Source organism: Mesoplodon bidens (genome assembly GCF_964165515.1).
Source record: "Mesoplodon bidens genome assembly, chromosome: 2".
NCBI lineage: Eukaryota > Metazoa > Chordata > Mammalia > Artiodactyla > Ziphiidae > Mesoplodon > Mesoplodon bidens.
The window spans coordinates 172,792,888-172,804,965 of NC_138177.1; the positions used below are offsets into that span (position 1 = coordinate 172,792,888).

Here is a 12,078-nt window from a genome sequence, read left to right on the forward strand (position 1 = left end):
AGACCCAGGCCGAGGGAGCAGCAGGTGCCAAGGCTTGGAGGCAGGGGACAGTATGGCCCTCTGGGGACCCTCAAAGTCACCCCTGCCTCTCTTATCCGGTCACGTGCCTGGCCTCCCAGGTCCAGCTGCCCTGCCATCCCAGAGGCCTCCCTCCTGCTGGGGACCCCAGGGACGGGCCTCAGCAGTTCTGAGTCTGCCTGCTGTATTAAATGCTAATCTCTCTCATCTTCTTCCCCTCTATCTGCCGGGACTGTCTCGTTCAGAGCCCCCAGCCCCATGCTAATCAGAAAGAAGGACAAATCCGCTATTTGCATTCTTTCCCACCAAGCCAGGCAGGTCTGGTTGGCTAAAGCCCCAGCCTGTTGGGAAGCTCACCAGGCCCAGGCTGGGGCCCCAGGAGGGTGGAGAGGAAGGCTGGCCCCCACCCAGAGACCTAGAGGCTGTGACTCACGTGCTCATACAAAGAACCCACGGGAATCATGGACTCTGATCAGGAAGGTTCCTGACTAGAAGTTGGCCTCTCACTTTCATTGCACCGATAGGGAAACTCAGGCCCAGAGTGGAGAGGCATCTACCAAGGTCGCACAGTGCGTTAGAAGCAAAGTCTGGAGGAAACTCAGATCACCTGACTTTCCAGCCAGTGACCAGGCCTGGCCTGGGCTGAGCCGGACCTCCAGTCCCAGAAAAGAATGGCTAATTCAATTTTTCCCTTTTCCATATGGTTTATTACAGGATATAACGTAGTTCCCTGTGCTCTACAGTAGGACCGTGTTGTTTATCCATTCTATATATAATAGTTTGTATCTGCTAATCTCAAACTCCCAGTCCATCTCTCCTCCCTCCCCTCGCCCCCGATTTCTAATTAGGGCAGGGAGAAGCAAAGAGGGAAAAACTGTCACTTATGAGGCTCTTTCTCTATGCCAGGCATAGTTTTAGGTATTTCACATGAATAGTCTCATTTATTTCTCAAAATCTTACAGGGTGACCAGTATTGGCCCCATCTTCCAGATGAGGAAACTGAGGCTCGGAGAGCTCATGTAACTTGCCTGGGGTCACATAGCAAGTAAGTATAGAAGACCTGGGATCCAAAACCTGGTCTGTATGATCCTTTCACTCAGCCCAGGATGTATCTGAATTAGACACTGTTTTAGCATTTGCCATATTATTTGCTGCTGTCCAGTCTGCACCAACCTCTTACCCCTTCCCTTATTTTCCCCTGAGCAAATGCTACCTTGCCCTTTGAGACTCCTCCTCCAGGAAGCCTTCTTTGACAATGCCCTCCCTTTTCCCAACTCCTCTGCTCTTCCTATCCTGTCTGACCAGAAATCCCTCTAAACTGTCAATCACTGATTCTCTCATTGCTCTTTGGTGGTGAGCGGGGGTAGTACTGTCTCCCCTAAAACATACCTGGTAAGCACAGAGACAGCCAAGTGTTATTTCTTTTTTGCGCCTTTCTATACATTGTGTTAATAACAGGAGCTAGACAAATGACTTTGAAGGCAATTGAACACACTAACATTCAAACTAACTGATCAGCTGCCTCAAAAATCTCTTGGGTACGGACCACAGCTGTGTGTAGTCAAGCCTGCAATACTCCTGGGGGTTCACCAACACTTGCTGGAGGCCTACTATGGGCCGGACACTGAGTTCTGTGTGTCACTAGAATGAATCACCGTGCACAGAGTACCAGGCCTCACCTGTGGTCCTACTGAAGACCTTGGTCCCTGACATCAAATGGTGCGTGGAAACATCTAGGTCTCCTCTTTCCCACTTGTTTATACCAGGCCTTACTCTGCTCACGGGGAGGGGCAGAGGTCAGCTCCTGCCCACGTCTTCTCAAGGTATAGGGCCTTGAATTGCTATAGATGTATCACTAGTGGACAAAAAAGAGGCCCAGAGCATCCCTTGAGGGCAGCCCTCAATCCACAGCCCTTGGCCAGACTCAGGGAGATGAGCTCAAAATGCCGTCTTCCCAGAATCCCACTCAGTCCTCTAAGGAGAAAAAGCCAGGGTTGCCCTCAATGGTAAAAAGACCCCAAAGTTGGGGACTTCTCTGGTGGTCCAGTAGTTAAGACTTCTCCTTCCAATGCAGGGGGTGCAGGTTCGATCCCTGGTTGGGGAGCTAAGACCCCACATGCCTTGGGGCCAAAAAACCAAAACATAAAAAGCAGAAGCAATACTGAAATAAATTCAATAAAGACTTTAAACATGGTCCACATCAAAAAATCTTAAGAAAAAAAAAAGACCCCGAAGTCACCCAGAAGCCAGGCAATAAGCCAGGCCCCCCCATTCCTAGCAGGGCCTGCCCATAGGCATGACCCGCCTCCATCACCAGTATTCTGGAAAGTTCCTGATCCCGGTCTCGTCTTTCTGTCCACCACCCCCTCAGTCCCCTTCACCCAGGAAAAAGGGGTGAGAAAGGCAGAGACATAAACACGAGTCTGTTTTCACAGGAGACAAGGCTCTGCCCAGGCCTCTCCCTGTGGGCTGGAGCTGGGCTTCTGATTGATGTGAGCAGGTGGCTTTGTTTGGCCAGCCGCCAGGGGGGAAATAACTCAGCTTTTCCCACTGAGGTAGGTTAACCATGGACAAAGGAAGAGCTGGATATGAGAGCAGGGTCTTGGCAGGTCTGTCCGCCCAGGGGCTGGAAAGACTGAGGACGCCTGGGACCCCATGGCTGATTCTCTGAGCCTGTAGCTCATCCTCGTCCTGGGGTGGGCCTGGCCGGGAGTTATGGGGAAGGGGCACTGGGGGTGTGTGGAGGCCTGATGAGGTAAGTGGACGCTCCTCACGGCCTCCAACTGGTACCCTGATCAGGGCTGTGACTCAGGCTGGCAGATGTGGCTGGTTGATGTGGGGGAGGTCTGGGAGCTGGGCTGTTACTGGTGCAGTGAAAGCCAGTCAGGGAGGGCAGATACTGCAAAAGGGCATTTGGCTTCAAGTCCAAGAAAATCTGGCCGCAGGTTCTTGGTCCTTTCCACAAGCTGACCCCTGACCCCACACCATCGCCAGTGGTCACCATGAGCCATGGGTAGGTGGGTGAGGTGATGCAGTTAGCTTTCCCCTAATCCTGGGAAAAACCAGCGTCAGAGCCTGTCCTTCCAGCTGGAGCCGGTCACTCCTTCCAACCCAGCTCATCTTTCCCCGGGACCTGAGGGCGGAGGGAGGAAGGTGGCCTTTCCTGTGCTTTCTGCAGAGAGGGGTGCTACCTGCGCCCTGTCATCCTCTCTTCCCAAGACTGGAAACCAACTCAGGCATTTTCCAGGTGGGAAGGAAAGGGGGAAAGAGATAGAAGACATGAGCTGGCAGTAAAACAGAGTTGGGAGGCCAGTGCACAGATGGGGGAGGGTGGGTGGAGAATTTATTAAGCACCTACTATGTGCCAGGCACTGTACTCAAATCTCCCTTAGTCCTCACAGCACCCCCTGAGAGGTAGGGATTATCACTCCCTTTTGCAGATGAGGAAAAGGAAGCCCAGAGAGGTTAGGCAAGCTGCCCCAGGGCCACACAGCAACTTAGATAGTGGCAGAACCAGAACTCCAACTCAGGGATGCTTGTTGGCAGAGGCCAGGCCATTTCTCTTGCCCCAGGCTTCCCAGGAGAGACTTCCCGGGAAAGGACGAGCCTGGAAGAGACCCTGAGAAGGCGAAGGGAAGGAAGCTGGAGGCAAAGGGGCCGCTGGGAAGGGAGGAAAAGGAAGGGCTGGGCGGGGCCCAGAGGCGCGCTCACTCGGCTAGGGTTAAAGCCTCATGTTCCTACAACCCGCTAAGCCGGAGAAATGAATTCTGATCCTTCCAAAACCCAACCTTGCAAAATGTGTGAGAGAAGGGTCTCCTTTCAGGGGAGCAGGAAATCCTCCACACCTCCTCCCGACGCCCCAGTAATGCCAGGATGTCCCCAATCTGCTTTGAGGAATGGAGAGATTAAGAATAATAAAAAAATTGCAATAAAATATGTGTGAAGGAGGGGGTAATTGTGGACAAACGCAGCATTCAAATTCATTTTTCAGCTCTTTTACACACCATTTCAATCTTATTTTCTGCTTGTTAATGAGATCTTGTTGCCTGGGCTAGGCAAAACCTTCCAATATCAGGACGTAATTGCACATAATTTTCTCTCCTACCAGTGATTTGCATCAGTTTTTAAAAAATTCTGGGCTATTTAACACCCCACGATCCCCCTCCCCGTCTTCTTGCCGACAAATCTCTTACGCCCTCCTCCTTTCCTGTCCCTGGTCCAGCAAGACTCATTTTAAATGCTTATTATAAACGCAGTGTCGCCACTAAAGGGAAAAAAAAAAACACACAGAGGAAGTGAGGGAAGAAAAAGGCAAAGGGAGTTTCCAGTGGCCGCCGCGTGAAGGGCCCTGGCTCAGTTCCCCAGCACGAGGGGTTTCTCGATCTTATCCCGCTGAGGGTGATGAGAAGGTGAGGTGCGTGGGTCAGGCACATCTGCCTTAGAATTGCATCGCCACCACTCACCTGCTCTGTGGCCTTCAGCAAGTTACCTAACCTCTGTGAGCCTGTCTTCCCAACTTCTGTGGGGCCAGAGTAACTTCACAGAAGCAAAGTGCTGACAGGGGATGTGGCATCCCATAGGTGATCAGCTGATGGGGTGTCTTTCCTTTCTGGATTGGCTCTCCTGGAGGCCTCAAAGGATGCCAGGAGGGCGGTGGTGGGACTCTACCATGGAGAGGCATTCTGGAGACCCCATTCATAAAGAATTGAAAAGCCCTGAGCTTTATTCCTACTGGTCTAGGGAGGAAGGGGAAGCTTGACTTTTAAAGGTGTAGACCATGAACCTGACCATGCCATTAACTGCCACTGTGGCCTCAGACCTCAGTTTCCCCATATGGACCACAGGACCAATCTTATGGGGCAGATACCAGAGAACAGCATAGTGGGCTCTGGAGCCAGACCATCTGAATCCTAGCTTTGCCACGTTCCAGAACCTACCACGGGGCCTGGCATGTGGTAGGGCTTAATTAATATTTGTTAGATGGGCGGATGGATGGATGACCCTGGACAAATCCATTTCCTCATCTGTAAACCAAGGTCACAAGGTAACCGCCAAGACTGGCTGAGTGAAAGCTGGTATGACATTTAGCCCATTCATGGCTGGCCCGCGGTAAGCGTTCGTTCTACATAAGCCGTCACTGTAACTATTATAAGAGGGAAAGGACAACGAAGCTTGGTGTACTGTGATCCCGGCCGTGTGATTCACTTCACACTTAGAGAATATCTTTCATTAATTCCACAGGGAGGAAATTGTAAATATGTAAATCTCTTTACAGGTTCCTCCATGTTAAGCTCCAGAGAGGAACAAAGGGGACGATGCGCAAGGGACATCATGAAGAGGCAAGAGGAGGGGTGGTGGCAGGAGGGAAACGCCCCCTTCCCATGAAGCAGCGGCAGGAGTGGTGGGTGAGGTGTCTGGAGCCCTGGATGCGGGTCCCAGCTCAGCTGCTAACCTGACAGTGTGATCTGGGCAATTTTCTCCCCCTCTGGGCCTCAGTTTCCACTGCCAACTCTGATAGTCCGCATCTAAGAAAGCCTGGGGGAGAAGGCAGCTCCAGCTTTGGGCTGCCCCTGGGAACACATCTGCACAGGCCCAGTAGAAGACCCCAGCACAGGGCAGCCTGCCTGTGGCCTTCAGCTCAAATGACCCCGGAAACAGCAGAACCTTGCTCCTGATGCTTTGCTTGGGAGCTTTGACTGGTCAGTGCTGCAGCTATGAATGGCCTCCGTGGCCTGTCTCCCCCATCACACTGGGAACTCTTCAAGACAGGGCTGTGCTTCCACCAACAGACTGGGGCGTCTAAGGACAAGGAGTTTCCTGAGGACAGAGTCGTGTCCCTCCTCTCAGACTGAGAGCTCCTCAGGCTGGGGACTGTGTCTCCCCCATCAGACCGGGGAACCTCTAAGGACCTGAGTGTCCCCTTTCTATCTCTGCCCACTGCCCTTAAAATTGTGCCCTGCTCGTGATTCCTACACGTGGGCTGGTATGAACTGATCCACCTGCAGGAATCAGGTCACTCGAAGTGATGTCACAAAAGGGTCCTTTTGTCCTAAGCTGTCCTGAGCTGGTTTCTAAGAGTTGTTTCCAAGCAAAGCCAGGGCCGTCCACGTGCTCAGTCCCTAATCCTACCAGGCTGGGTTCTGGGGGTGGCTGAGGGCCTGGGCCCCGAGGGAACCAAGCCTCAAGGTCATCTAAGCCTATCATATGACTCAGCTCTGCCTGTTGGCCCCTAACCTGAGTTAGGCCTCAGTGTTCTCATCCATGACATGGGCTGAAGGACCTTTCCCTTCCACTGAGCAGGAGGGACTGGCTTCCGAGATGATTTCTCCTCGCCACCAGCCAGTCTCTCAAAAAGAGAGCATGTGTGGACATTTCTGAGAGGCAGGAGGGCAGTGTGAGTGGGTAAAATCTCAGTTTCTGGAAACGAAGGGTGAACCCAGGCTTTGACGCTCAAGTAGATTAGTATATAGGAAACACTGAGAACAGCGTCAGAACATCGCAGAGGCTCAGAAAGTTTAGCTGTCCTCATCCACGTTGTTATTAAACATGTTGCATGCCTTGCTGTTTTATTATGTTTATTGTCTGTCTGTCCTATTACACTGCCAGCTCCACTAGAGCGGGACCTTCATCCCTGTGTTCACTGATTTATACCAAGTGCCGAGAACAGTGCCCGGCCCATAGCCGGCACTCCATAACTCCATAACTATGTGTTGTATTAGAGCCAGAGGACAGGCCCAGAGCTGAGATGAGTAAATGGCTTTTCTGTGAGATTCTGCTGGGCAGACTCTCCGTGGAGGCTCTGAGGCTTGGAAGCACCCACTTCCCAGGCTGGGTCTGAGGCCAGGACCTGGGTCAACCCGCGGGGAGGAGGCAGGTCCTCTCCAGGCAGCGGCAAGCCGGTCGGTGAGACAAGCAGGTGCTCAGCCGAGCCCCAGCTGGGTCCCCGACTGCATCCCCTTGGGCTTCTCTAAGAACAAGGGCCGAGGCTATCTGGGCGACCATGGACCTGCGATCCTGGATGAGGGAGGGGTATGCTGGCCCCACAGCCCAAGTGGGGCCCATCCTTCCCCTGTTGCCCAGGTGAGCTATGGAGAAACCCCTCCTGCTGGAAAGACAGACATGGTAATGGACCTCTCTTGGTGGAGAACCCGCACGACCCCCAAGACCACAGAGATTGCTGACCATGTGTAACTGGCCTGTCAGATGGGGGAGGGAGTACAGGGAAATGCCAGGGACTTCTGCATAAGACCCTAAACACCCCCTCGCTGGCCCCTTCCTTCACGAAGTGTTTGTAGCCTAACCCAGAGGTTCACACACACAGAAGCACACACAGCCTGACCCTGCCCTCATGTCCGCCCTGCACGCAGCCCTCTCCCTGCCCTCCAGCAGCTGTTCACCTCCTGGTCCCCTCGGCCCCTGTCAGACCCTCCATCTGTCTTCACACCTTTGGTGGGAACCTCCCGATGGGTCTCCGAAGTTCACGCAATCCGTCACGCCCCGCACAGCCTCTCTGCCCTGAGGAATGGGGCGGAAGCCTTGAGGGTCTCTCAGAGGAGGGGTGAGGGTCCAGCTCAAGTGGGGAAAAGGTGGGGTTTGGTCTGGCTGCTCATGGTAGTGGGTCAGGCTCTCTTCCTTCTTCTGCTTCCCTCCCTGAGGTTCAATTCTGGGCTCAGACAGTGCGTGGAGCATCCTCTCTTTAATACCATAGCTGAACCATGCTCCAGAAGCCAGGGGCCCCTTAATTTGCTAGTTTCTCCTCTGTCTTGTGACAGAGGTGCTGCTCTGGGGATAAACCTCAGCCCACATGGAGATGGGTGTACACGGAAGAGCCGTGGTCAGGGAGACAGGTGCCCTGGACTCTCAGGCCTGGCCCAGCCGACGTGTCCTAGCCCTCCACCTGTAAAGTGAGCTGGAGGGCCCGCTTGATCTCAACACCCCTCTTCAGATTTCCCCCAATTTGTTTTGTACCATAAGGCCAGGCCTGGACCACATTCTCGAGTGTGGACACTGTGGGTCTCTGCAGCCATCCTTACCCAGCCAGCTCTGGATCCTGTCATGTCTCACCTGGCTCTGGAAGGTTAGCTTGGCCAGTTAGTCCTCAGCACTAATGAGATGGAGGTGGTGGCCTTGAACTCCAAAGAGGCCAATTAGGTGCTACCGGAAAAACATTCTCATCTACAGGCTGCATCACCCTCACAATGTGGGGCCCACGAGGACTTGCTGCTTTACCCCTGGGAGCTCTGCCTTCAGCTGCTTGCATTCACCGGGCATTCAACTCTGCACTGGACCTGGCCTAAGTGCTTTACCTAGGTCATCTCATTCAATCCTCAGCAACCCTATGAGGTAGGGGCTAACATCATCCCATTTCACGGATGAGAAAACTGGGGTGTAGAGAGGGAAAGAGATCTTACCCATAAGTAAATGATGGAACTGAAATACAATTAGTCCTCAACGATACACATTAATTGAGGCAAATAGGGATGACCCCCAAACATGTAGAAATTTAACATTTGGGGGAATATTTTAGACCAACGGTAGCCAGTTTTTTCTATAAGGGCCAGATAGTAAATGTTTTAGGCTTTACAGGCCATGTGATCTCTTTTGAAACTATTCAACTCTGCTGTTGTAGCACAAAGGCAGCCATAAATAAATACGTAATGAACGGACATGGCTGTGTTCCAATGAAACTTTACTTACAAAAACAGGTAGCTGGGTGGAAGTAGCCTGGGGGGATGTAGCTGACCTTCTCTTTGGTCCTTTTCTTTAGGTAACACATTTCTCATACTAACTATATTGTCCTGGCAATGACGGGGCGGGGGTGGGTGGGGGCGGTGGGGGCGGGTTGCGGGGGGTGAGAGAGCTAATGTTTATTTGGCCCCTATTCTGTGCCAGGCTCTGTGCTAAGTGCTTTGACCTGTTAGCACATTGAATGCAGAGAACACCCCTCTTAGGAGGTTAGCAGCTCTCTGTTTAATTACTCTTTTGGTTAATGGGAGATAAACTAAGGCTCAAAGATGCTTACTAGCCTAACACCCTGAGCAGTGGAGCTGGGATTTAAACCCCCTCCAAGCCTCACCTTTTCTACCACGTTACAGCTGTTCAGATAAGTTTGCATCCCATGTGTTCTCACCACAGACATGACACAGGTGTCTCACAAAATGGGAGGCAAGGTAAAATGAGACTTGGATTCAATTCTTTCCCCCACGGATATCTGAGAGCCTGTTATAGCGACAAAAATGAGCTCAGTAGTTCTTCCAATTTACTAGGATTTCGAGCATCACTGAGTCCTGTTCCCCAAACCCACCAATAACCACATCAGCCTCAGCCTTATCTTTCTGGTTTCATCTAAAGATGGTCCCACCACTTCTAATAGCACGACCAGGCAATGAGTGACTTAACCAGCAACCAATCACATGTGAGTAAATCGAGTTCCAAGACCCAATGAGAGTAGAGTTCCCGGGCTAGAACCATCCCTCCCCTCCCCACCCATTGCCACAGTTCTCTCCACCAGTAGTGTGTGGTCCTTCCTTTCACTCATTGGTCACTCCTAGTGACCAAGGTGGGAGATGGAGCCCAGGATGGGATCCAGGAAAGACTCCCGATTCTAGAACAAAGTCCCAGCCAGTCAGCATCCCATAGGAAATGGTGCAAGGCTTCCATCAACGCGCTGAAAATGCCTGACTTTTATGGACTGAACAGCCATGAGGGGGGTGATGGGCCAGTTTAATAAGCTCTGGGTGGTGAGAAATATGGAAACCTTTTCTCTGCATCTGCCCGCTGGGTCACCCAGGTCTGTGGCTTGAAGAAGATAAACCCAGGGTGAAGGGTCACAGAATAGTGACAAGTGAAGGTGGAAGGAGCATCCCCGCCTTCCACTTAAAACTCTCTCAAGGTGTCCAACAGCCATTCCTCCCCAAGGGAGAGTCAGCCTGTGTCCCCCAGAGCCCTCGCTGGCTGGACTGGCGATCATCTGGTGATGGGACCTTGGGCAGGGGGCGGGGACACCTACCTGAGGAGACAGGCCATTGCTGACAGGGTTCATGTGGTTGGAGGGCGCTGCCGGATTCATGAAGCTCTCAGAGTAGCTGGTGAAGCTGTGGCGAGCTCCGTAAGCAGAGCCGGTGTCCGCGGCTGCAGCGGCCGCAGCCAGGCCCCCCTGGTGCATGGTGGACGGCGGGAGGGGCTGGGGCCGGTGCACGGTGCTGCCCCCATCTGTGGAGAGACCCAGGAGAGGGCCTGAGCAAGTGGCCTCACCCCAGAGGGCGAGGGAGGGCAAGTACTTCCTGTTTGGAAGGCAAGACCTGAGCCTCCTCCTTCTCCCAGCCTCCGTCCATCGGATGGAGAGGGGAGGGGACCACCTTCTCTTGCTACTTGGGATGGGACGACTGGCTTCTGGGCAGGACACTACGGACTGACAAGTCTTGACTGACAACCTCTAGGCACCTACTATGTGCTGGCCTTGTTCTCAGTGGTTGGCACATAGTAGGTGCTCAATAAACGTTATCTGGACTGAAAGTCAGATCTCCTTGAGGACTGTGTCAATCTGACCAGGCCTGTCCCGATAGCACTTTGTGAGTGCCGACCACTCACCAGGTGCTTTTACAAATAGTGTCTAAGGGTATGAAGCAACAGTGATTCCCATTTTACAGATGAAGAAACTAAGGCTCAGTGGGCTCAGGGCCCTTGTGCAAGGTGACAAGGCTAGTGAGTTGGGGGGTCAGAGTTTGAACTGCTGTTCTGTTCCTAGCTGCTGGGCTGCTCTTCATCTCTGTCACAGCCCCTCCACGTAGCCTTCCGGCAGATGGGACCATCACCATTGGCAACAGTTCAACTTCTCATCCAAAATCACAGGGAGGCCTCTCCTCAGCTTCTAGAACTCTAGCCTGCCAGTGCTTTAAGAGGAGGCCACAGGGCTCCATGAGGCAGAAGTCAAGTAGCAGGATTCTTAATGTGTGCTGGGGGCGGAGGGTGGGAAGGGGAGGGCAGACTGGGGGCCGGGAGCCAGGGCGGGAGGGGAGTTACTCTTCTCTGCCCACCATCATCTCTTCTGCATTTTAATAAGACCCAGGAGATGCATGTGACTTTACAGTTTGAGAAGCTCTGTTCTAAACGTGTGCACGGAGGAGGCGACCTTGTTTATCTTAACCTGGATGCAGAGCCAAGTAGTTCAAGGGCAGGACCCCATCTCTTTTGTCTTACTAGTCTGTCCACATGAAAGCAGACAAACAGCCATTAAAAAGAAACCAAATACCCTCTTATTGTTTCTTTGTTAAGGAAGGAAGGAGTGGGTGGGGATGGAGGGGAATGAAAAGGTGTGGCTGAGATGCCAGGATGGGCCTGAGCACTCACCTTGGGAGATGGTGGTGGTGGGGTAGGTGGAGTCTGGCAGCTGGTAGGGGGGCAGCGTGGGCATGCCGGTGGGCGGGAAGCCTCCTGGCAGAAGGTGGTTGAATGCTGCCAGCTGGTTGGCTCCTGCCTGTTTACGCCAGCGGGCACGGCGGTTACTGAACCAGACCTGGGGGATGGAGAGCGGAGCATGGAGAGCGCTCAGCTTGGCTCCTGGCAGGGAGCTGAGGCACAGCTATACCCTCCATCCAGCCAGCATCCTCTTCCGTGGGAGGAGATCCCCACCGCCCTGCAACTCGGAACAGTTTGCAAAGTGATTTCACAGGTACAGTCCCATTCTGTCCTCCCGACCGCCCAGTGAGGAGGTCATTATCATGATCCCCATTTTACAGATGAGCAAACTGAGACCCAGAGAGAGTGGGGGACTTGTCCACGTGACAGGGTGGGTCGGGGAGGCACAGCCGGGTCTGAGTGATTCTCAGTCCAGTGCTCTTTCCCTGCAGCTGCTCCTGCCCCCAAAGATGTATGACCACCCTTGTTCATACACATGCTCACTCCTCACCTTCTCCAGGAAGCCCCCAAGGAGGAGAGGCCACATATCTGGAACCCACCTGAATTGAGACCCACCTGCCACACTCAGATGTGAAAGCTAGTTCTTTGTCCGGAGCCTGAGGCCCTGCTTGGCTTTCGCTGCATGGGCCCCCTTGATTAGGA

At 53.1% G+C, this 12,078-nt stretch overlaps 1 protein-coding gene across 2 annotated transcripts in view; it reads right to left on the minus strand.

Annotated features, from left to right (window-relative positions):
* The window catches only part of PAX7 (paired box 7), a gene marked incomplete at both ends in the record, with an annotated part of 99,071 nt that overhangs the window by 26,478 nt on the left and 60,515 nt on the right, over positions 1-12,078 (minus strand). For both annotated transcript variants that reach the window (XM_081224903.1, XM_081224902.1), the window contains 2 exons: positions 10,028-10,230; positions 11,368-11,533. In XM_081224903.1, the coding sequence (XP_081081029.1) occupies positions 10,028-10,230; positions 11,368-11,533 (369 nt within the window). The remainder of the gene's footprint in view (positions 1-10,027; positions 10,231-11,367; positions 11,534-12,078) is intronic.